The sequence below is a fragment of the Psammomys obesus genome, unplaced genomic scaffold (assembly GCF_907164565.1).
Source record: "Psammomys obesus unplaced genomic scaffold, mPsaObe1.curated_primary_1811, whole genome shotgun sequence".
Lineage (NCBI taxonomy): Eukaryota > Metazoa > Chordata > Mammalia > Rodentia > Muridae > Psammomys > Psammomys obesus.
Window position 1 is genome coordinate 17,318,042 of NW_026591598.1, and position 25,421 is coordinate 17,343,462.

Consider the following 25,421-nt stretch of genomic DNA (forward strand, 5'->3'; position numbering starts at 1 on the left):
GTGTGGCTCCTTAACCCTTTCCATGCCTGCAGTTCCTGCTTAGAATGATTTATAGAATGCATTAAGAGGGCTGCAGATGGTGGCACCTGTCTTTAATTTCAGCATCACGGATGCAGAGCAGATAGATTTCTGGGAGTTCAAGGCCAGCCTGGTCTATATAGAAAGTTTCAGGACAGCCATGGCTACACAGAGAGACCCTGTTTTTACAACAAACAAATGAAAGAACACATTTTGGTGTCGCTGTTGGGAGACGGCTTGCCTAGCCTGCACAGGGCATCGATGCACAAACCATGCCTCATGTGCCTATAATCTCAGCACTTGGGAGGTGGAGGCAGGAAGATCAGACGTTCAAGGCCAGTCTGGGCTACATGAGACCCTGTCTTGAAAATGAACAAACAAAAAGCGTATCTTTTTTTTTTTTTTTTTTTTGCATTCTGACAAAATTCATCCAATGAAAGAGTTTAAAATGTAAGTCACTAAAGTATTCAAAAAGGAAATTTGATGCATCAGGATATAGATATTTTTTATTAGCACATTAAATAATGGGTCTTGGGAGATGGCTCCATGGGTAAAACCTTTGCTGCTGTGACGTGCTGAGTTCAGATTCACAGGACCCATACAAGTGGCAAACGACCGTAGTTCCAGTGTTCCTACAACAAGATAGGAGGAGACGTGAGAATCATCAGAATCTCCAGGACCAGCCAGCCTGGCAAGCAGAGTATCTAACAAGAGGTCCTGTCTCAAGCAAGGTGCAAGACGAGGACCAACATCTGGGGTTGTGGGGGTGTGGCTTGCACACACACATATTATTATTATTATTTTTTTTTAATGTGACTTAAGGGCTGAGGATGGTGGTTTAAGCACAGAGGATTGCCTAGCCATTGGGATGTTCTGAGTTCCAGCCCAAACACTAAAACCAAGCCAACAGATACAGCAGTAAGGCCAATACGACTTTCAGAATGTTGGAAGCTTAGGTCTCAGGATGTTTACAGCAACTATCGGGATGTGGGAATATCTGCTTTCTAGGGGTGACAGAATCTCAGACTTCATTCAGAATCAAAGGAAATGGGGACTAGCATTCGAAGACCAGTGACCATCAGGGTGGAACTCGGGCCCACCCCAGGTCACAGCCCTCTCAGAATTCTCTCTTCAGTCCACATGGGAGCCCTAAAGCCACAACTTCAAGGCAAGGGGTCCTTGATTCTTTGGGGCGGATAAGGAAAGCATTAGAGACTATGGGGTCTAAGAGTTAAGAGCAGTGATCAGGTAGGATTCGGCTCAGAGGAGAAAGACCACCAGAAAGGCAGTGCCAGAGCTCAGAGGTGAGTCCATTTGGCAGGGAGAGAGGGAAGACAGCACCACCAAACCCGAAACACATCAGCAGCAGCAGGGCACAGCAGCACCCCGGAACACCACGCTTCTGTCTCCTCTGCCACAAAGAACACCCAGACATTTTCCCTGTAAGACAGGGTACCTGGCCACAAGCTTACACACAAGCAGATGAGACAAATACGTAAGTTAGTGACAAGACAGAATGGCAGGAAAAAAAAAAAAAAAAAAAGATGTGGCTGGAAGAATCTAGAACATACCAGGATCTGGTTATGAGCTGACGGTGTAAGCCACAGGCGTTCAAGGCGGGGTCCCTCCCTTATGAAGTGTGTGGTGAGGACCAAAGGCCGGCAGCTGGGGAGTCTGGGGAGAACATGTTGTGGGATGGTGGTGACTGCTTGGGTTCGGTGACCTCTCCTGTGAAGTGGCGGTGACACTTAAGTTGGCACCTACTGTTTGCCAACGCTTGCAGCGGGCGCAGGAGACACTGACGTTAAGGTGGTGGGTGTGAAGATATCTCTCTGAATGAATGGATGGATGCACGAATGAATGGGTGGATCCTCCAGTTAGGGGCTCCTCCACACTGCAGCAAGACAGTCGGGAGAAATGATGGATAGACCCCCGGCTCTGGGATCAGCCACCGTAAAGCCCGTGAGAATGTGGTGATGGGCGGTGGTTAGTCAGGGCTGTGAGGACAGGCATGATGAAAGGATCATTGCTCGCTCTTCCCCGGCCTACCTCTCACCCCTGCATCTGGGGTTGCCATGAACTAGCTGCTAGCGCAGGCGGGCCAGCAGCCCCGGACCTGCTTTGCAGAGGACAGGAGGGCGATCTAGGCCTCCGGAGGCTGGAGTAGGGAAGGTGGCGTGCATCTTCACACACTATGGTTGCCAGACCTTTGCAGGCTACAGACACCCGCAGGCGTGAGAATCTGGGGCAGGGAAATTTGGGGCGCGCAGGGGGGCCGGGCAGGAAGTCAAGCCCTCCTGGCAGACTTGGTGGGAGAGGGCTCCCTAGGAAGGGAAGTGAGCGGACCCTGCGTCCGTCTCTTCAAGAGGCTGCAGGGCCCGGCTCTGCCGCGTTCCCAGCTACAGCTTCGCAAGCAGACTGCGTTAGGTTATCTGAACCCCGCTAACCCTGCAGCGCCGCACGCAGGCGAAGGCTTTCTGGGCCGTTGCTGGGACGGAGCCTGAGCTGGCAGAAGCCGAAAGATGTCTCGCAGACGAGTGGCGCAGCTTGTGGGTGGGAGGAGTCCGAGGGCTTGTGGGCATGGCCGAGGCTTGCAGGCCTGGGAGCCGAGTCTCAGCGGGTGAAATCTCCGCAATGGGCAGAGGGGCGTGGCCTATGTCCGCAGAGGGCGGTCCAGACGAGGGGGCGTGGCCCCCGCCTATAGAGGGCCGGCCAGGAAGGGGCGTGGCCTTCGCCTGCAGAGGACAGCCAGGAAGAGGGTTCGGTCTGCGTCTGCAGAGGGCGGGACCTGGAGGCGGGGCCTGTGCCTGCAGAGGGCGGGGCCCGCCGCAGAGTGGGCAGCTCTGGCCGAGAGTCCTCTGCGCGCCGCTACTGCGGCCGGTCCACAGCAGCTCTGACAGTCGCGGCACAGACACCGAGCCTCTCGCCAGCCCCACGCAGCCTCCGCGACCTCCAGCTCGTCCCGCCGTCCCTCCCGACGCCGCGGAGCCGCATCTGGAGAACACCTGGCACCACCCCGGCCGCGCTGGAGCCCGCGCCCGCCCTGGCCCGGCCGCGCCGGGAGCCCGGCCCCGAGCTGGAGCCGCATCTGGAGCCGCGGGCCCGGGGCCCTGAGCCACGCAGCCGGCGCATGGTCAACTCACTGCTGTTCGGGGAGATGGCCTTGGCCTTCGGCTGCCCGCCGGGGGGCGGCGGCTGCGCAGGCGGCGGCGGCGGTGGCGGGGCCGGGCCGGGCCCCTCTCCCGTAACGGCGGCGCTGCGGGACGACCTGGGCTCCAACATCCACCTCCTCAAGGGGCTCAACGTGCGCTTCCGCTGCTTCTTGGCCAAGGTGCACGAGCTGGAACGGCGCAACCGGCTCCTGGAGAAGCAGCTGGAGCAGCAGCAGAGCGAGCGCGACCGGCGGCTGCGCTACAAGACCTTCTCCCGCGAGCAGGCCGTGCAGACCGGGCCCGAGCTGCTGAGGCCGCCGGCTGCGGGCGGCGGGCAGGCCCTCGGCGCGGCCACCGGCGTCAACGCCAACGCCGTGGCCCTGGGCGGCCTGCCTCCCGGCGGCGGCTCGCACCCGCAGCACTACGGCCGCCTGCCCGGGACCATCTGGAGCTACACGCAGGTGCGGCGCACAGGCGGCGGCGGCGTGGAGACGGTGCAGGGCCCCGGCGTGTCCTGGGTGCACCCGGACGGCGTGGGCGTGCAGATCGACACCATCACGCCGGAGATCCGCGCTCTCTACAACGTGCTGGCCAAGGTGAAGCGCGAACGTGACGAGTACAAACGGAGGTGAGTGGCTGCGCTCCCCCTCCGCCGCTCTCGGGATCCGCGGCAGGGCCCGGCAGGTGGGCTGCGAGCTTCGGGGAGGACTTGGGCGCGCGGGGTACCTGGGCGCAGACCCCCTGTGCCAGGCACATTGTTTCCCAGGGACGTAATAAGCAGCGGACTCATGGTGATCTCATTCTGTCCACATGACAATGCGGTGTGGGACAGCCCTGTCCCCATACTGCAGATGAGGAAACTGAGGCAAAGAGGTGCTGATGACTTACTTGCTCAAGGCGGCTTGGCTAATCTGTGGTGAAAGTCAAGACTCATCCATTGATGGAGTCCTGGCCCGTGTGTCTTCTAGCTTAGGTGTTTCCCGAGATGTTGGTGGTAGAGAGGTGTAAAAAAAGGAAACCTCTCAACTAGCTCATTGTCTTTTTTTTTTTTTTTTTTTTGTCCTTGAATTTAGATGGGTGGATCTGTTCCTAGGGCCCTGGGGTCTGCTGTCTCGTTCCAGGTCTGGAAGGCCCAGATAGCTGGGCTGCAGAATCAGAACCAGACATGGGCTTTTAAAAATTCATCCTCCTCTCCACTCTCTCCCAAGTCTCGTGGTTTATTGAGGTCCCGTCAATGTCAATTCAGCCTAAGAAACCCCCAGGGAAGAGATAGCATGGGGTAGAATCCTGGGTGGACCCAGGTCGTGGGGTCCAGCTGGAGATGAGGGGCAGGCCGCCGGCAATGAGGCCAGTGTGCTCCTTGCAGTCGGGATTCCTTGGCTTGCAGTCCTGACACTGCTTTCTGCCCGCAGCCTGGCTGACAGTACCGTCTGCTCAGCTTTCTGACCAGAGGAGCCAAGAGGGTCTGTGGGGAGGGGACCTCTGGGCTTAGGCTCCTCTCTCAGGCGTGTGTAACTCCACTTTTGTTGTCCTGGCTCTTAAGGGAGTGAGGCTGTCCCTTCCATTCCTACAGTCTCCCCGGAAGCTGGGCTTGGGGTTCCTTTCTTAGCGTCTGCTGAGGGTTACCTATTGGGAGGGAAGTCAGGTAGCCTCCATCACCTGCAAGGGAGATTGTCAGCCACTTGGAAACCTATTTGCTCTTCAGGGAAATGGGTATTGAAAACTCCAGCCAGTGCTCCAGGGGGCAGCGGGATGAGGCTCCTGTTGGAAGGTGTCAAGTAATGGAGTAGATGTTATTATTACGCGTGACAAGCAGGAGTAGACTTGCATGGAGTCCTCGTTGCCCATGCGTGGCCTGGCACGCTGGGGGACGCTTTTCTTTCTGGCCTTGGGAACATCCATGCCATGCATAGGAAGGCCACCCTCTGTCCTTGGTGGTCATCCCCATCAGGGCAGGCTAGGAAAAAAGAAGCTTGCTTTCGATGGTGAAACTCAAGGAGGAGGGCTGGGCTGGCCCTCCTGTCTGCCACCCTCGACTGTGAAGCCGTGATACAGGCTTGCGCTGTGTTTGTTTAATTGTGTGTGTGCTTTTTTGGCCCTGGCTACTAAGGTGATAAAAAGCCTTCGGTGCCCAGGCTTCGAGGGAGATGGCATTGAGCAATGAGCTGTTCAGGTTGCGCCCAGGGTGTGGGCTGTGATGTCAGCTTCTGGCACTGTCCTGGAATGAGCCCTCCCTGCTGAGACAGGTGGGGTGTGGACACCTCTCTTCCCGCCTTTCTGGGAATCTCGTGGACACCTTTCTTCCCTATCTTCATTGTCATAGAAATCGGAAAGACCTATCTTCTCTGAAACAGGTTCAAAGCTTTGTATTTTTCCAAGGTCAGCATTCCACCTCCCTCAGGCCTCAGTTTCCCTACTTATAAGGCAAGGTGGTTGGACAACAGCTGAGTTTCTTGAAGCCCTGGGCTTTCTCAGTGATGCTTTAGGAAAAGCTCCTGGGGAAGAAGTTCCTAAGGATACAATGAGGACCGTGAGCTGGCTCAGCAGGTAAAGGGGCTTCGTGCCAACGAGCCTGCCAGCCGTAGTTCTGTCCCCAGGACCCACGTGGTGGCTGGAGAGAGCATACTCCTGCAAGTTCTTCTCTGACCTCCACACATTTGCAATGGCATGAACACTCACACAACACACACACACACACACACACACACACACACACACACGTAAATAAACGTAATATAAAACCCCCCAAATACATCAAAATGTTAGTTCAGTCATGAAAGTGCTCTCGCTTTCACATGGATGTTGATATGCCTGATCCCACAAGCATCTTTCTCTGGGGAAATATTGCCCGTAGAGCAAGCAGGCTGCTTACACAGTTACCCACCTACCCAAGTGTGAGAAGATACTTCTGCTAATAGCCTCATCAGCTGCATTCATTGAACCTGGAACAGGTAACTTAAGTATTTGAGTATACAGTATACACATGGACCACAGAGCATTCTGTTCTCATGTGCCGCTGTATTGGAGCTTCTCCAAGGGGTGTTCCCCCTCGCCCTCCTGGGGGATGGGGGAAGGCAGGAGGACAGTTAACTTCAAAAAAGAAGAAAGGTTAAAAAAATATCTGGGCCACATGCTCTGAGAGGGGCTGGCTTGTCATTATATGACGCTCCTTGACAGATCGCTTGCCTAGCGTTCAGGGGATATTGGGTTGCAATAAGTAAAAATATCTGAGCTGCCAGCCTACTTCTGGTACTTCGACTATTAAGAGGTCACAGTCCAAGAGATGAGACCAAGTCGTTTGCCTGCCTGGTCTCTAGACTACCAACGGCATCATAGGTTCCTGGGGTGTCTGGTGTGGAACCCAGTGTTGAGCACCAGAGAGGTCCTGGCTGGAGAGGGGAGGGCTCCAGGGTTCTCTGGCATCAATGGGGCGGGAGGGGGGGCAGAGGCTCCTGCTTGCTTCATGAAAGAGTGAGCTGGATGTCTAGCCAGTTCTCTAGGCTGTGGGCTTTCGTGATCTTGTCTCATGATTGGTGCCTAGTCGCGTACACCTGTAGTTTCTCGGTTTTGCCCAGATAGAATCAGTCCATCCTAAAGCCACCCAATTTAAACACAGCAGTGATTTTTAGAGAATTTACAGCAGCGTGCCTGTCTCCGGAGTTTTAGAACATTAACATACCCCCCTAAAACTCCTCCCTGTCCATTTGCAAACAGCTCCCCTCTGGAGCAGTCAGCGACCTGCCCGGTGCCTCTCTGCCCATCTGCTTTTTTCTGGATGACTCAGAAAAGGGATTCCATGATCCGTAGTTTTCCATACCTGGTTTCTTTCACATAGTGTTTTAGGGGTCACACATTCTGTAGAAGGTCCCTCATTATTGCTAAATCACACGTTAGGATGGGTTTGGGTAGACCCTGTTTGTCTGTCCCTTCACCTTACATAGTCTTCTGTTCCAAGTTTTAAGTCACCCGAGCGCTGTCTGCCGCGGTCCACCATCAGCAACACCCAGCCGGTCCTTTGCACACACCAACCCAGGTGCCCCCGCTTCTCTGGTTTCCCTTTGGGCCAACCTGCCCTTTACAGTGTGGGAAGTGCGGTCAGACAGACTGTAGAGAGGGCAAAGTTGTGAAGCGTTGATCTGGAAACCAAAACAAACACTTCTTTCTGTCACCACCCAGTGCCACCAGGATCTCTCGTTCTGAGTTTGCAAGTTGGGGACTTTCCCTGGGGAGAATCCTGTCAAGTTATCTGAACTTTAAATACATGCGTTTTCTGAACTAGCTTTCAGGGTACCTGGACTCCTTTGGTTGACCCCTGGGTCTGTATCATGGCTGGTCTTTTTGCCTTTCCAGATGACTTTGTGTTCTTTGTGTCTCCTATATTCTGGGCACCCTGTCTCTGCTCTGGATGACCAGGGTCTATACCACGGTGTGCTTCTGTGATATCCTCTCTCATTTATTGGAGAAGGCGCTCTCCATTTGTTGGGTGGGTCACTTTATGGTCCTCAAGCAAAGGTTTTGTGTAGGTGCCACTGGCTGTGGCAGGAAAGTTGTCCCAGCTGTTCCAGGAAGTTACAGTTACTGGTAGAGGCAGTCCAGCTGCCTGTGGGGCAGGGTGGCTTTCTAATGTCCCAGGTCCAAGCTAGGGCCTTGTGATTAAGGGCTGGCTGGCCTTCTCCCCTTGCTGCAGGTAGACAGGCAGAGTTTGTGTGCTCCTGGCTGGCTTTGTCCTTGGTGCTTGGGGTGAGTGGAGAGCTGGTGGAGGGTCCCAGGGACCTGCGTGGTCTTTTGTCTTCATGGATTTTAAGTGGGCCCTTCACGTCCCCGGAGCTCATGAGTAAGGCACCTCATGGGTGAATCTGGGGACAGTGGGAGGCTGAGCCCCAGGAATTTGATCCATGCCAACCACAGGCTGCTTTTCCATGATTCTAAAGAGTAGTCTGTATGGAAACAAGCTTGCTATTGATAAAAGAAAAAGAAATCACCAATTCAGAGGTGGGGAAACTTGAGGCCTGGGTGGGACTGTCATCCAGGGCTGGCTTTGGGCAGCCTTTTCAACTGTCACTTACTGCTCTCAACCTAGCTCTGATGTGACTAAGGCTCACATCCCAGCAGGGGCTTCTCAGAGGCTTTCCACCTTCTCCTGAGGCTGCTTTCAGAACCTTTTTAAAAAGCTCGTTCCTGGGATGGAGTTGGGGACGACTTTTGTTACAGCTATTTCTGACTGTGAGACAGAAGGGGCTGGGCTGCTGGCTAAAATGGAGGGCTCCAAAAAGGGATGTTAAGTGGGCAGCTGGAGTGTCCCTGCCTTTCCCAGCACGCCCCAGGGAGGCCCTTCAGCAGGTGGGCGCTGGCCCCTTCATGCCCCAAGCCCCAAAAACTGCCTCGAAGATTGTCCCTAGGCCATGACACTTTTTTTGATTTCCAAAGCTCCCAATAACAGGGGCTTCTAATAATAGGGGTTTTACTTTCCCAGTGAGGCAGCCTGGGAATGGTGAGAAAGTATTCGAATCCTTACTGCCATTCTATAGGACCATGGGCAAGTCTCTTGGCCTCTGAGCTTGCCCCTCTGTACAGAGGAATGCTGGGAAGGAATAATTTAGTTCTTCAGTGAAGGCCTTCCATGGTTTGGGAAGCTCTGAAGATGCCCTTCACTGTAGCCCACAGTGAAGGGGAGTCTGCTCCCTTAATTTATGGGGCCCTCTGGGCACAGCCCTGGGCTGCCCAACAAATCCATTTCAGGACACATTGCCTCTCTGTGTGTCCCATGGAAGGTGCCAGAGATGGTGCTGGGGGTGGGAGGGAAGCCGGGCTGCCTCTTTGTCCTGCCGAAGGGCAGTTTGGCCATTCTCAGTAGTGATTTGTGCCTCCGGAACTCTCCGATACCAGCTCCCCCCTTCCAGCCCTTTGTCTTAAAGGAATCCACACCCACACCCCCTCCTTCTAGGACCTCAGTTCACTGGAGAACCGGCTAGCTAGGCCTCTCCCAGGGGACAGATTTGGGACGGACTCTCAGAGCCAGAGGGAGGGGAGGGAGGAAGGTCCCAGAAAAGAAGGGAAGCCAGGGGACAGCTGACGCTGAAGATTCCTTCCTTCCCAGAGGAATGCAGGCGAGGCTTTCGCTGGCCCCACCGGATGCGTGCCTACCCACCCCCACTCCCAGCCGCTGTGCGAGACGTCACACGTACATGTGCACAGATGCACTCATACATGCGTGCGTGCATGCAGGCACCTGGTCTCTGGCTTCAGGGCCACAGCTTGAATCTCCACACGTGCCCTGTCGTGTCGCTGTCCACCGTTGAAGGACACAGAAGGGCAGAGCAGGCTGTAGCAGAATCTCGGATGCGTTCTTTGCTGCAACCGGACTCCATGGCTGCCAGCAGAACTGATCTCAAGCTCCGCTGGGTATCAGACCCTGGAGGGTGGGATGGTGTGGTCCTGTCTTTTGTTGGCATTGGGGAGAGGACGCCAGGCTGGCATTCTGTGTAGTCCCAGATGGCTGGAGGCCAGAGACAGGACTACCCTCGCTGTCCCCCGCTGCTCTCAGTAGTAAAGCTGTGAGCCCACGGTGTTCGCGAGGCTGCACCTCCTCCCACCTGCTGTAGCCCTCACACTCTTTGCCCCAATTGCCCAGGATGTGTCTGCTCCCCCAGCGAGCTGGAGCTTTGCTGTTCCTAGTTTCCTTCTGCTGTTCACGGTGCTCAGGCAGGCTGATCAGAGTCTACACTGAGTAAATATTTGTGCAGCCCGGGAGTACTGCAAGTCTGGCTGCTGTATGCCACTAGGCACCCAGGAGACAAGGAGGCCAGATGACATAGGCTGGGCATCCAGGGGTCTGGCATGCCGGGAGGAATGGTCGGCATCTGGAGTCAGAAGACCTGACTTCAGTCCCAGCACAGCAACTCTGTGAGCTGGCATGATGCCCACGCCAAGCAGAGTAGTAAAAAGCAATGCAAGCCTGGGAAAGGGGCTCAGTGTCTCTCGGGCTCCATTTCCACATCGTCAGAACGGGAGGGCTGCCCCTTGTGGCACCATACCTCTGTCCTCCCAGTGCTAGGGAGGCTGAGGCAGGAGTATCTCTGTGTATTTGAGGCCAGCACGGGCTACATTGGTGGGTTCCGGAACAGCTAGGACTGCAGCGTCAGCTTGTTTCAAAAGGCAAAAGTCAACCAGTGGGTGTGGGAGGAGCTAGTGGGCTCACGTGGCTACAGGTTATATACACGAGGAAAGAGCTATGAGGAAAGGATTTGCAGGGCAGAGTTGGACTGGGCCATCCAGTCCCCTGCTCTTCAGAGAGGACCCTCATTTTGGGGAGGGAAAGAGCTCCAGGTGAGGGGCTCATGGCCGAGTGAGCAGGGCTGTCCCTGGGCTGCCCGAGAGATGCTTGCTCGGTGCTCTCACCACGTGGGCACAGAGGCGTGCATACCTGCTCGTGGCTCCTCGAATAGTTTCAGCCCCATGCAGTAGTTTAGGAAGGCCCAGGGCCCCTCGGTGGGCATTGAAGCCAGGCTGTGTATGCCAGGCTCTCAGTAAATACTCCTGCTGTCCCTAGGACAATGCCTTGAAAGCCTTATCTGTTTAAAACAAGCAGGAAGGAGCAGGTAACATTTTGGGGGTCAGTGCTTGGGGACCCCCTAGCTTTTTGCTTCTGGTCACACTGTGAGCTTTACATTGTCTTTCTTCTCTTGTCCATGAGCCTGGCGAGTGCGATTGTCTGGGGAATCAGATTTTCATCATCATTATGGGGGTTGCTGAACATGTGCCGAACGAACACTTCACCTGAGAACCAGGGAGCAGACGGCCTCTGCTTCTGGAGCCCGGCGTCATGGTAGTCTCATATGGCACGGCAGTGTGCCAAATGCCTGTCAAAGCATGCCCGTGCACAGGAGCCCCTTAGTTAATTTCAGAGACAAGCGTGTATGTGGCGTTCACCCGTCACCGGCCTCCACATCTAATTCCTGGAGCCTCACTCCAGCCCTGGGGGTGGTCTCCATCCTCCAGCCATTCTAGAGATGCCGAGCTGCTGAGGGTACCGGGCTACACAAGATTTAACCCAGGGGAGTCAGCCTTCAGATGCGACCTCTACACCATGTTCAGAGAAAGGAGCCCACGGCAAACCTCAGCGTTCCCTCCTGTGAAAGGGGTGAAGAGTATGACCTCAGGATGCGGAGCGCAGACAGCTGTAGTGGTGTCTGAGGCTGTGCCTGTGTGTCTTAACCACTCCTCTGTCTTCAGTGCCACCAGGGATACCCCAAGCTCTGTGACACACTTCTCCCTCTTGCCCTTGCTGTCGTGCCTCCGCCGAGCCCCCAGAGCAGCTGGCACGGAGTGTTAGGGTGTTTGCAGAACCCACCTGGGGAAGGAGAGCCTGCAGTCGCTTGCCGAGCCTTTGCCATTTCTTTACCTACGGCTGGTCATACCACACTGGGTGGACTGCATGAGGAGCCATGGGATGATGGCCCTCAGGCCCTCAGGCCCTCGGGGTCTGCTCTGGGTCCTCAACCCAGCCTGGGGCTGGAGAGGTGGACACGGTGGGCCAGGAGGGGCAGCTATACACTGTCCCTCCGTGTGGCTCTGATTGGCAGAACCATCAGAGGGATGTGTGCTATGTGGGCTTACTGTAATTGCTCTGACGTCGGGTTTGCCCTGCCTCTGCCCTGCCCATTTGTCGCTCGGTGGGAAGAGGTTCCTGCAGTGGACCCGTTGCTTTCTGCCTTCTTAACTGGTCATTTTTATTATTTGGTTTATTTAAGCAGTTCTTGGCTCCCTGCCACCTGTTGACTCTCTTGGGGAAGGGGAAAGATCTGGACCTTGTGAAATCCCCTGGCATTCAGACTCCTCTCTGAACATGGACAGCACAGCTTCCCAGGGCCCACTGGGAACCCCCTTTCTGCTCTGGCTCACTGCAATACCGGGCCGAAGGCCATCCTGCCAGTGTTGGGGCAAAGTGGAAGTTTTGCAAAGCCAGGAGCAGAAAAGTCCTGGAACTCTGACTTGGGCACTGGTGAGGCTCTGGGGTGTTCCCAAATCCAGCATCCCAGGAATTACCCCAGCATAGTGTAGGGCTGATCAAGATGGCTCCGCGGAGGAGCCAGACTCAGGTTACATTTTGAAGGGGCGGTGGGAGAAGCTGCAGAGGAAGGGGGCTCTAGCTGAGGAGAGTGCCATGGGCCACGGCCTGGAAGGGAGGCTGCCGCCAGGGTCACAAGCTGGGCCTACCTCTTGAACCTTTATGTCTCACAGCTCTTCTTGGTTTCAGTCCTTCTTGTGCTCCCCCATGCTCTTGGTTTCAAGTCCCTCTTCTCATCTCTACTGCTCCTTCCAGTTCCAGTCTCCATTCTTCATGGCTTATGCTTCTGTCCCTGTCTGAGGCATCGCTGCATGAGGAGAGGGAGCTCTGGTGTTTATACAATGGTAGGACAGAGGAGGTTGACCAGAGGTCAACTTCAAGGTTGCTGCTGGCTTTTGGGGACCTAAGCTCATGTGCAGTGGGCTGGGGACCGCTAACTTCATCTCTTGAAATGCCTGTGACTATTCCCATAATCCACACCTAGTACACAGTGGGTGCGCTGCCTCCTGCTGTCCTTTTTTTTTTTTTTTTTAAAGTTAGGATCTTATGTAGCCCATAGTGGTGTTGAACTCTGTGTAGCTGAGGATGACCGATGACCTTGAACTATTGATCCTCCTGCTGCCACCTCTCAGGTGCTGGGGTTATAGGTATACAAAACCATAGCTGGTTTACGTGGTGCTAGGGATCAAACCCAGGGCCTCATGCACGCTGGGCAATTACTGTACCAACTGAGCTACATCCCTAGTGGGCAAGGGTGCCAGAGAGTTGTCCCTCAGTACTTCCTCTTTGCCCCACTTGTGTTCCCATGGAAGAATGGCTACCTTGAGGTCACCCAAAGAGGGGCTGGACCTCAGGCTCCCATGAAACCCCTGAGTTAAGGCCCTGGGGCAGCTAATGTAAGGCTTGAAGGCAAAGGTTGGAAAATATCTAGCAGTTGGAGACATGAGGGTACGTGTGAATAAGTGTGGGGGAGGAAGGATGGTATGAGGAGGGTGAAGTGGCCTCCCAGGGCCCGTGAGCAGATGTCCAGGGTGATGGTATGGCTGGTGGGACTTGCTCTTTCAAGTGACATTGGAGGTCACCCACACGGCTCATCTGCTTATAACTAAGGGCACCAAACCAGGTTCAGCCTCACTTTGGGGTCTTGGGGTAGTTCCTGATCCCCTGTCCCGATCTGCCAACAATTCATAGTGGCATTGTTTTTCTGTGCCTCAGTTTCCTCTTGAAGTCTACTGGAGAGACCTACCAGCTGGGGCCTGGGTGCTGGGCCTCTTCCCTTTTTTCTAGGGTTGTCAACAGAGTTGTAGCTTGGGATGTTAGCTGAACTTTCAGGCCTGTAAAACCATGTTCCCAGAGCCCTTCTCTTTCTGCCTGGGGGTGTTCCTGAAGGGGGTGCTTTTGCATTTATGGACACCTCCCTCCGAACATCTTATTTTTCCTGGCAGTGGAGTTATGCCTGTCTTTAAAGACAACATACCAAAACTGCCAGACTTACTTGGCCAGGAGCAGCGGAGGCCTGAGCTCTGCAGGCTGTGACCACTGGCAAAGCCGGTATTCACCTGGTGCCAAGTTCAAGGCCCTCCATCTTGCAGGTGGTTCCTTCCTGAGCCTTAAGGCACAACTAAACTGTGAAGACTTAGAGGCACTGCTCTGGTCTGTCTTCTTTGGGGGTCACCATTGGCCCATGAGTTGGCTTTTCATGCAGAGTGGGAGCCCCGACTTAGGTTCAGGCCACTGGGGCTGACCTCACCGGGCCCCACCCTGGCAGCCTCCGTCTTTCCAGCTGAGAAGCGGGAATGGCCCCTTCGACGTAGGTTGTCATAGGGTTCTGTGGCAGAATGTGTGACAAATGCTGAGCAGTGCTGGCCCTTAGCAATACCCTGTCCTTGGCACTCCCCAGCCCCCACACAGTGGGAAGCCATCTACTTCCTCCTGCTCCCAAGGCTCTGCTTTGTGTTCTGACATTTCCTCTCCTTAGCATGGCCTGTGAAGAGGAGGTCACGTCCTTTCTCCTCTCCAGCACTCTGTCCGCAGGGTGACCAGGAGACAGGGCATGGCTTGGCATTCAGGGCACAGGCTATGGCTGCCAGGTGGCAGGAATGGGGGAGTGTCTCTGTCCCTGCCTCCCTGGGGATTTTGGTATGTCACTGTCTCTCCTCTGTGTGTGTGTATGTGTGTGTGTGTGGGGGGGGGTGAGCAGTTTACCCAGAGGTCTCAGCTCACTGTACCAGGCTGAGAAATGGGCTCGTGTTCCTTGTCCTCTTCCCTGGGGTTGAGAGGTGGGCATCCGATTACAGGGTTCTACCTGGGCCCCTGGGGACAGGCAAGTGGCCTCCTGGGACCTCACAGAAGGCCTCTCCCAGGCCTTGGCAGAGGGGTGACATTGAAGGTTGGATCAGTGTTGTTTTCCAGCGCTGACGTCAGGGTTGTGGTTTAGAGTTTCCTCCCAGACAAAAGCTGCTTTGTAACTTTGGGTGAGCTGAGCCCAGGACGCTCACTCCAGGTAGGAGGCCAGGTGGAGGAGAAGCAGGACTGGGCAGAAAAGTCCTCAGAGGCCTGGCTACCCTCAGATCTGTAAAGCCATTTTGTTCGCGTCCCAGGAGTGCCATGTGCCTCTTTCGATGTACCCCATTATGCTCTTCCGCACCATTACGCTCCGAGGAGGGATCTGGGCTCTCACCCATTGCACAGATGGAAAAAACCAAGTCTTGGAAATGAAACAACCAAGTACTTGTCTTAGCCAGAGAATAGCAGAGCTGGCAATGGGCTTGTGGGCTTGACAGTGTCTTTAGCTTCAAGGATTACCTCAGGTTCAACTCAAATCAAGCCACACCTCACCTCTCAGCTTTGGCAGTGTGTTGAAAAAAAGTCAGGGACCCCAGGAGAAGAACAGTGCAGGCAAAACTCAGCTTTCCGCAGGGATAGGTCTGACTTCCCTTTTCGAGATTCTGAATTGGAGTGTGTGTGGCCTGTGGTTGTGTGCGTAAGTGTGCTCACAGGTATGTGCACGGTAGAGAAGGGGATTGGTCACAGGCGGGTCTGTAGTCCCTGGAAATGATTCTGGGGAGGCCTCGTGGACAGGTGTAAGTAGTCACCCCAGGAAACACCTAAAACCTTCTCTTTTCCAGGATCCATCTATTCACCCATTTTCCTGCCTTCAGTCTGGTCAGCCAACTATTATCCATCTATCCAATCATCCACTTTTCCATCCATCATCCACCTACCCATTTGTCCTTCCTTCCTTCCTTCCTTCCTTCCTTCCTTCCTTCCTTCCTTCCTTCTTCTGGACTCCCTGTGCTTGTTCTTTAGCTTTGGGGACAACTCTATGTGGATATGAGGCTTTCCCAATGCCTGTCAAATCAGGACAAGAAGAAGCCTTCCGGGCTATTGAGTCCCGCCTCCCCTTTTCCCAGAAAGGAGGCAATGACTGTCCAGGTTGCACTGTAAGCTTATGGCAGAGCCATCATTCAAGCCAGCCCTGTCTTCCCCTTTCTGCTGGGGTGACAGGCAGCTGTCACCCTTAGCCAGCAGCTGCCTTAGTGAGCCCCCTTTCCCCTCCACTCCTTTGATGTTTGGCCTCTGTTTTGAGACACATCTAAAGACAGCAGAATACAGCCTCGGGCCAGAGCCCAGCTAAACTTACTAGCTCCCGCGGGCCATCTTTTCCTTGCTGGACCAGTTTAAGGGTCCAGAGATCATTTGATCCTGTTCCCCGGAGGCTAGAAACTGAAAATTCTGCTCCTAGTTCACACTGCCTGGTGCCTCCCAGCAACTTTCTCTTTTGGGGAGTGCTTCCTGCTGTACTCTCCAGACATAGCCTTGAATGCTTCTTTCCTTTTCTGTTTTCCACAGAACAAGGAGAGAGGCCAAGTGACTATGGCTGCTCGGCCAATGCAGAGAGTTGGCTGCCTGCATTCACCAGTAGCCATGTTTGTGTTTGAGCAGAGCCTGGGTTCCCTGCTTGAGGGTATGGCTGGGAGGTGGTAGCCGGCTGTTCTGGACTGGTTTTCCAGAAGGGAAGAAGCCAGTGCCTTGTGGCACCATAGGTGCCTCCATAGATCCCTGATGCTCCGTGTCTTCTCTCACGTGTGTGTCAGGAGCCCCGCGGTTCCACCCTTGACCCTCACTGGGCTCCAGGGAGGCCCCTCAGTTTCTCATGCTAGGTGGGCAGCCGGGAGGCCTGAGAGCGCCCCTGTGAGTAGGTGGTCATAGTATGCGCCCTTGGCAAGGCAGGAAGGGGTTAAGCAGTTGTCTGCCAGGCCCAGGTTCCCAGCTGGTGTCCTGGCCCCTCAGGCCAGCCAGGCCATCTGGCTGACAGATGCAGTACTGTGTGTCATCTGTCCCAAGGCAAAGTCAGCAGGAGGAGACACTCTCCGCTGCCTTTGTGGACCTATGGGCTAGTCAACTCCCCACTGCCGTCCCTGTGAGTGTAGGCCACTTGGGAAGGACCCATGTCCAGCAGGCTGGCCTCTGGCCACCCTCCCTGATGCCTTGGGTAGCTGTTCTGTGGTGTCCCCAGAGTGAAATTGTCTCTGCTTTCTGTAAAGACAGAGTTGCAGGGACAGGCCCAGGGTCACACAGTGAGTCAGTTTAGGCGGAGGATGGGTGGGAAGGTGAGGGACACAGTTTCGGGGGACACACGTGCATCCCTGCTAGGCTCCTGCTCTCCCCTGTGGCTCCAGCTCCTAAGTTTATTCACCTAGCAAGCATCACTTGAGGGCCTACTGTGTGCCTGGTGATTGGAACTCAGGGTACCAGACAGTGTCCTGGTCCCAGCATCGGGGAGCAGGAAATTTGAGAACCAAGGCTCCAAGGAAGGAAAGGCACACTGCACCCTGGCACACACCCAGGGCTGGATACTGTGGCAGCTCTCCAGGCAGCCAGCAGCCAGCAGCCAGCCCTGGGCACATCCTCACAAGCCAATGTTGTTACCCTATTTTACAGATAAGGAGACTGAGGCTCAGAGAAATGAATTCACTTTTGCTAGATTCCTGGGGGTGACTGAGTTGAGTCATCCTTGCTGGCTTATCTGATGTCAAAGCATTTGGGAGAGGGGGAGGGGACAGATAGAAACGGTCTCATTCCTGCCTCCTTGGAACGTCTCCCTTTGGACATTCGGCTGTGTTCAAGCTTGGGGGTGGGGGGTCAATGAAGCTGGAGGAGCCAGTCTCAGAGTGAGTCTCAAGTGGAGACAGCTCAGCCCATAAAGTGCTTGCCTTGCCAGTATAGGGACATGAGTTCAAGCCCTGGAACCCCATAAAAAACCTGAACACAGAGGCACGTACTTGTAATCCCAGGGGCTACAAAGGAGGAGACAGCGGGCTCCTTGGAGCTTGCTGGCCAGCCAGCCTTACCCTAAATGGCCAGTTCCAGGTTCAGTGAGAGACGCTGGCTCCAAAGGAAAAGACAAAAGGAAAGGGAAAGAAGTGGGCAGCACCTAAAGAATGACCTCTGGCTTCTACTCACATGGACATATACACACATGTACATACTCAGACACATCCATATGTGCATGCACACACATACACACACAGAGAAGAAAATGGGTGGAAAAGGGGAGCTATTGGTGCTATACAGTGGGGTTGGTGGCCTTGCTGCCTCGCCCTGGACAGCACATGGGGGACCCTTCAGGTCGTGACAGGAGCCACACAGGGCCACACAGGTCTGCATTTTTGGTCTTGGGGAAACTGAAGCACCCACTCCTCAGCCTTCTCCCTTCTGGTAAATCACCTGGCCCCTAGCCCAAGAAAACTAGTCCAGGCTGAGTGTGGTGTTGCATGCCTTTAATCCCAACACTCAGGAAAGGCAGAGGCCAGCGGATCACAGTGAGTTCAAGACCAGCCTGGTCTACAAAGCAAGTCCTGGACAGCCAAGGTTACACAAGAGAAACCCTGTCTCAAAAAAAAAAAACAAAAACAAACAAAAACAAAAAAAGAAGAAAAGAAGAGGAGGAGGAGGAGGAGGAGGAGGAGGAGGAGGAGGAGGAGAAGAAGAAGAAGAAGAAGAAGAAGAAGAAGAAGAAGAAGAAGAAGAAGAAGAAGAAGAAAACTAGTCCAGGCTTTGAGATCAGTGAGACCTAGGTTCAGACGCAGCCTTAGCCATGTCTCAGGGCGCAGAGGCAGAGAAGTCTGGTGGCCACGGGCATGAGCTTCAGAGCTAGTCAGGAGCTGCCCAGCAGTTGTGAGCTTGGCAGTTGCTTTACTTCATGGCCTCCATAATTCTCTTTAGAGTGAGCACAGTAGTAATTTCTGCCTCATAAAGCACCTGTGAGTCTCAGTTTCCCCACCAGCCAAATGCAGATACGGACATGGAAGACTCAAAAAAAAAAAAAAGGATACTGTGCCAGGGACCGTGACATTACAGAAGATTCTCTGGGACTCTTTGCTCCAGTCCACCCCCTCCATCCTCAGGGAACAGACTGTGTAAGGAAACCTGAGTCTCAGAGAGAGCTGGCAGCAACCCTGGCTAGTGAAGTGGGGTGCCTGTTACCTACCTCTGGCCTCCCCCCTGGTTGCCATGGCGACCAAAGTTTGCTAATAAGAAACAAATCTCCCTCCCCCTCCCCTGACTGATGGGTGTTGAGTCACTCAACTGCTCTCCCTGTTTGGGCTAACCCGGTCTAATTACCCGTCCCCATACAGCCTGGAGCCTGCCTCTTCCCAGCCAATTAGGGTGATGACGGGAAGGCACACGCAGGCACTCCCTGCTGCAACCCCTCCGCGGTTGCATCAACCCATGGGTAATTGGTAGGTCCTCTCAGCCTTCCACCTTCTTCCTGGAGAAGCTCAGAAAATGCCTTCTTCCCTTTGGTATGGCTCGAGGCACACCTAGCCTGACATACACTCCTCACCTCGGATCTTCTTGAAGAACGGCCCGAACGCTATGTGTCCCTTCTGACACCATGGCATCCTGTATTCCAGGCTTTTTTTTTTCTGACCTCCCCCAACCCCCACCCCCGCCCTGGGGAGCCACTTTGTGCCTGGCCAGTCTCATCGAACCCAGGCAGCATCTCTTTACAGATCAGGAGACTGAGGCCTGGGCAGGGGACCCGACTCCAGGCTGCCCAGTCCAGTGGGAACCCTGTCCGTGCGCGGCTGCAGACCCTTCAGGCCCCTGATGATGAGAAACCAGGGGTCTAGGCAGTGACATGGCTCCGATGGGACATCACTGAGCTTCTGGCCCACACTGCTGGCCCTCACCTGCTGCCGCTCAGCCCCTGGCAGTAAACAGTGCAGAGGCCCAAGGTGCACATTAGCTTTCCAGAATAGCCTTGGGGGTTGCTTTTCTCAAGACTGTAAACATATCCTTGGGTGGGGCCCACACCCTGCTGGGCACAGGCCCTGGGAGCCTCTTGCTTCTGGGCCTGGGTACCAAGGGACATGGTGCCCAGACCCTCTATTGGCTTCTGACGCTGGGGCAGGGAAGGGGAAAGTCACTGAGGGCTTGGCCATGCCCAGGCACTGGGGCAGGGTCCTGCAGACAGCTGCCCCAGCATTTCCAGAGCTGGGTAGGCCCAGGCTTTAAGGTGGACAGGAGACAGTGGCAGAGCTGGCCTGGCCTGTGGAGACTGGGGCAACTGATGGCTCAAGGCCACGGGGAACCTTGAAGTGGACCTCTCAGGAATAGTGGATAGCTCATAGGCTCTTTTCATCCAGTGAACGCTTATCGGATTGCTGTGTGCCGCATTCGGGGCAGGACACCAAGGGGCAACTACGATCTTGAGGTTGGCCTGATGGTATAAACGCTGTGTTAAGTGGGGGAGAAGTGCAGGTAACAGAAAGTTACTGTGACTGTTCCGTGACTCAGAACTATGTACCCAGAAAGGGGCTTGACCCTGACCTAGGAAGCAGAGGAGGTGGTGTGTAAGCTGAGTCCTGAGCTGGTATTAGATTAAACACACACACACACACACACACACACACACACACACACACACACACATACACACACACAGAAATAACAAATATATGTGGAACCATCTAGACCGGCAGTTATCAATTTGTGAGTCATGACCCCTTTGGGGTTGAACAGCCCTTTCACAGGGGTTGAGTATCAGATACCCTGCATATTAGATATTTACATAACCATTCGTGACAGGAGCAACATTACAAATATAAAGTAGCAACGAATAATTTTATGGCTGTAGGTCACCATAATAGGAGGGACTAACTATTATTAAAGGGTCAGAGCATTAGGAAGGTTGAGGACCACTGTTCTAGACAGAGACCAACTCATATGCAAAGGGCCAGAGGTGAGTGGGGTCAGGGGTGATGGGACAGCAAGATCTGGGGACGGGAATGGGGGATCTTGCTTTTTCTCTCAGAAGCTCTCTAGGCTAATGAGAGCTCGGTGTGGCGTGCCTTCACTGTGCTGCTGTGGCCCCTGAGTGGGGATCCTTGTCACACCCAGACTTTGGGTGGTTACAGAGGCCCTTTCTGAGTCTGCCCTTGGCCGTAGCAACTACCGCAGGAATTACACGGCCAGCGGTGAATGCGAGTGTACGGGGAGGTTCTGTGCAGGGATTACAGGCGTGTGCCACTGCAGCGTGCTCCAGACCCCACGTTTTAGGAAGGAGGATTTGGGTGGGTTGTTGAATTATTATTTTTTTTGTTTGACTCCCCTCTTTTTGTTGTGGTTTTTGTTTTTTTCTCTCCTGTCCATTCCAAGTCCCGCAGTTTCAAACAGTGAGAGGTGGGAGATGAGCAGGTGGTTTTGTTTTCTTAAAACTGAAGTGGTTCTGATATGTGACATCATTCAAAAGTCAGAATATTCAGAGGGAGAGTGTGTCGGTCTGTTTTCTGTTGCTAGAACAAAACACTCGAGACCAGGTGACCTGAAGAGTTGGGTTTAACTTGCAGTTTTGGAGACCGGAAGACCAAACAGCATGGCGCCGGCTGTGTTACATCACTGTGGGTGGCATCTTGGGGGGAGCTGTGTTGAGAGGGAATGATTGTCTGATGAGACAGGAAGCCAGGGAGCAGGGGGGGAGCCAGGCTCACCCTTCTACAGCAACCTCTTGAGAACCGACCTAGGCCCTATGAGAACCTTAATCCCTGGACTGGGAATAGGAAAGAAATCATTAGCCCGGGAACCAGGTGACCTGGAATATTGAGGTTTGAGTCCTGTTCTGTCCACCTTGAAAGATAGTGTGTTTTGTTCCTTCACTGTCCCCTGCTAGTCACGTTAGAGAGTAGAAATAGCAGTTGGCTGAGTTGTTGATACAGGAACGTTCTGGGCACTGAGAAGTGAGTCCATGAGCAAGGAACCTATCCTGACTGAAGAGCCCTTGTCCACATCAGAGACCTTGACTCTGCACACTTGTGTATCATGCCCCCTCCTGAGGCACTGTAACCCTGAACATCTGGGTTAAATGCTGAGGCACCAGGGTAGGACTTTGTAGAGCCTGGAACATCAGTCTTTATCCCTGAGGCTACGGAGTTGCATGACCCTGGGCTTAACGTTGGCCAGTGCTTTGGCTTGAGCCTCAGTGTTCTCATCTGTAAAGTAGGGTGGCGATGCCTGGCTCAGAGGCGTGGGGAGGGCATGAGGAGGTCAAAGGCTCAGTGCATGTTAAGCTTTGGGTGGTCAAAGTGAGTCTCTCCCCACCTCGTGGGAGTGCGGTGTCTGACCACAGAGGTATGAAATAGAAATTTCTGAAGCTCTGGATGCCATAGCCAAGTCAGGGCTCAGGACTGAAAACTTCAGGATGGACATAGCAGCAGGGGAAGGCAAAGAAGGCTCCGAAATATCCTAGTCCTGGAAGGGGTTAGAAGTGGTACCCCAGAAACCTCACAGTGGCCTGCTAGGGGATACCCCTAGAGTCCTTTTCCTTTATGGAATGAGGCAGTGTGCACGGGGGTGTGGGCTCTGGTCAGGGCTCTGGAAGAATCTTCCTTGCCCAGCACTGACTGCCCAGCATGCCGCTCAGGACTGTGGGACTGTGGGTGTCCTGTAGTGCTCCTGACACTGGGAAGCAAGACAGACAGGGACAATGGACAACAGGACAGTGGCTTGCAAAACAGTCGGGTGGCCCATCTCTTCTGGGACCTACTTTGCCTAAAGGTCTCGCAGCTAGCCCAAACGGATATATATATATAGTTTATGTAGCCCTGGCTATCCTGGAACTCACTATGCAGACCAGGCCTGGCCTTGAACTCACAGAGATTCCCCCTGCTTCTGCCTCAAGGGCGCTGGAACTAAAGGCGAATGCCACTCTGCCCAGCCATAATGATGCCAGCAGGCCCTCCTCCTTCCATCTCACTTGCTGCCATGGTGGCCCTGGTTGGGACAGACCTCAAAGGGCTGACCGGGCAGAGCCCACTCATCTCATTCTTGGGGTGCATTGTGGGTGTGGCAGGCAGATGCAGATGTCCGCAGAACACTGGGTGGCATTAACACCTGGCACCTTTCCCTCTGCTGCCCGACCCTGTATGCTGCTGGTCCTCTACCCAGGTGAGCGACATCTGGATCTTTGGCATGGCCATCACCAATGATTATGCAGCTAGGAACCTGGGGGCCATATGGCCCGGATGCCAACTGGCCTGCCACGTCAGTGTTGCTGAAGCATGAGGAGGTCCTGAGGCGAAAGCTCAGGAGTGGGCTGTGTACCCATGGCTTTCCTGGCCCTGTTTCGTGCAAATAGCCCTGACATCCTGAGAGGGTAGGCCGCTTACTCAAGGCCACACAGCTGCAATTAGATTAGATCCAGGACCCTCAGGAGGGCTCCAGGGGCCCTCCTCTTCTCTCCATCTACCGGTTGGTTTGATCTTGAGGGCTCATGTCCCGGCTGTCTCTGAGACTTTGGGGTCCATCACACGACCCTGTGGTTGTTGTGGGTATTTGTCTAGGGACCACAGAAATTGGTTTCTGATTGCTCTGCTGGGGGACTCGGATTAACCCAGTTTGTCCTCCTACTGTCACTGAGACATAAGATACTTGCAGAAGGTCACACAGCCAGATAGGGGCAGACCCAGGGCTTCCTGCATTACGAGTTGCTGATCACCTCAGGGCTCAAAGGAGTGGGAGGGTTATCACGCTTTGTCTCTGCTCATCCCAGGACCACATGGCTCTGCACAGATGCCCGAGGGGCCACCAGCTGCTCTTCGGGGGTTGCTCTTGGTCACTGGCAGACAGGTGATGGCCACGGTCTTTGGCTCTGTAAGTCCTGAGCAGCTTGTGGCGAGTGGCATACAAATTATTTGCTGAAGGAGACGTAGGACCAAGTCTGTGCATGCTCCCGCCCCATCCCTTGCTTGTAGCTAGGCAGAGGAGGCTCCGGGCACCCTTTGATGAGGGTGGGCACCTGAGCCGGGCACTATCCAGGACAGTACTGCTCGTCACATATGCCATGGCCAGAGTATGCAAAGAACACTGTAGATGCAATGTCCAGAGAGATCCCCCCACAACCCAACCCCAAGACAGGGGTCCATGTAGCCTAGGCTAACTTTGTATTCCTTATGTGGCCGAGGCTGGGTTTGAACATCTGATCTTTCTGCTCCCACCCTGGAGTGCTGGAATTCCAGGTGTGCACCACCATGCCAAGTTTATATGAGGCTAGAGAGAGAACCCAGGTTTTCCCGGGTTGCTAAGTAAGCACTCTGCTAATGGAGCTACATCCTCAGACCTGAGAGGGATTCTTGACAATGCTATTACAGATAAGTGGGCAGAGGCCCCAGGGTCGAGAAGAGACTTGCCCAGATGATGCAGTGAATTAGCCACAGCCAGTACCCAAGGAGTTCCTGACTCCTCGCTCTGTACCCTCCTCACTCTGTACCCTTTCCTTTGCAGAGAGAGCCTCCCAGACCCTACTTCTCCTCTGCCCAGCAGCCTTGCCAGATGGGTCCAGCTGTGAATAGGCCTCTGTGTCTGGTGGCCAGTGGTGTGCTGGTGGAGGGCTGTGCCGGGTGTGGAGGGTTCCTTAAAACCCAGCCCCATTACCAGCCTGCTGTCTGGGCTCTGGCCTGCTCCAGCTCTTACCACCCGCCTGTAATGGGATCGGCCGCCTGGGTTAAGTGTTCACATTAAATTAATATCTCCTCCGTGGAGACAATCAGCTGGCATTTAATTTGTATTTCCTTCTGAGAGGCAGAGTGCAGCTGGGCAACCCTAGTGGGCATGACTGTGAGGCAGCATCCCAAAGAGGTAGTGAGGTGGTGTGGTACCCAGAAAGCCAAGGCAGGTACAGGTGAATGGGAGTATGTGAGCTCAGGGCTTCCTACTGGTGGGTAGCTTGAGGGCTGTCATCTCACAGCCGAGGGAGGAGGAAGCCAGGAAGGGAAGAGGGAAGTGTCTCAGAGGTTTTGTGGCTCAGCCTTTAGCTTCCTGGGGCACGGGCTGGTGGTTAGTGGTGCTGGGTTCTGTCTTTGTGTCCTACCCTCTGGCCCCACCCTACATTATTTCCGTATTCTGCTGCAAACAGGGGCTGACGTATAGAAGGGGAAGGGTGGAGAGTGAGGACCTAGATTCAGTCAAGGTTAGTGCCCCTTTGGAGGGTGCAGGGAAGCCGGTGAGGGCTACGGCTCCTCCCAGAAGAGCCAACCCTGGCTTGTGCAGCCCACAGCTCCCGGGTTGGTTTCTGCTGAAGACCCTGTCTAGCACGGCAGGGCTTCTGGCTGGGCCTCTACTCTGCTGGGAACTCCTTGTCTGCCCATACCTGGCCCTGCCACAGGGCAGTGGAGTGAACTCCTATTCATGAGTAGGGTGGAGCAGAGAAGGCAGAGCGTCGGGAAGGAAGCTGCTGCCCACCCCCACCCAGGCCCAGGCCCAGGCCCAGGCCCAGGCCCAAGCCCAGGCCCACGCTTGGCCCAGAATGAAGTTTTCCGTGATGGCTCCAGCCCAGCCTCACCTGCGCTTCTTTCCTCTCACCTGAGTGAGTTGGCCTGGGTGTGCCTGCCGCCAGGCGGAACCGTCCTTGCTTCTCCCTCCTGACACCCTGAGGCTCCCGCCCAGCTGGCCTGCCTGCCTGGCCGCTCTCTGGAGACAGGCTGAGCTCAGCTGCTGGGTCTAATGCTCTGCTGGGTCTCAGGGCTGGAGTGTGGGGTCCTCACGCTCCTCCTCTTCATGCACAGTGCTCCCTACAACTATCCTCAGAACTGGGGAGCCGTTTTCTGCTTCACTGGAGGGAAACCAGCACCCAGAAAAGGAGATGGACCTGCCCAGGACCTCACAGCAGGGAATGTATAGAC

At 54.7% G+C, this 25,421-nt stretch overlaps 1 protein-coding gene across 2 annotated transcripts in view; it reads left to right on the plus strand.

The window, feature by feature from the left end:
- Nucleotides 1–2,886: 2,886 nt before the first annotated feature.
- The window catches only part of Iffo2 (intermediate filament family orphan 2), a 42,821-nt gene continuing 20,286 nt past the window's right edge, over nucleotides 2,887–25,421 (plus strand). Inside the window, exon 1 of one of the 2 annotated variants that reach the window (XM_055611074.1) lies at nucleotides 2,887–3,798. In XM_055611074.1, the coding sequence (XP_055467049.1) occupies nucleotides 3,149–3,798 (650 nt within the window). In that variant the 5' untranslated portion in view covers nucleotides 2,887–3,148. The remainder of the gene's footprint in view (nucleotides 3,799–25,421) is intronic. The other variant, XM_055611075.1, reaches the window with a different exon arrangement.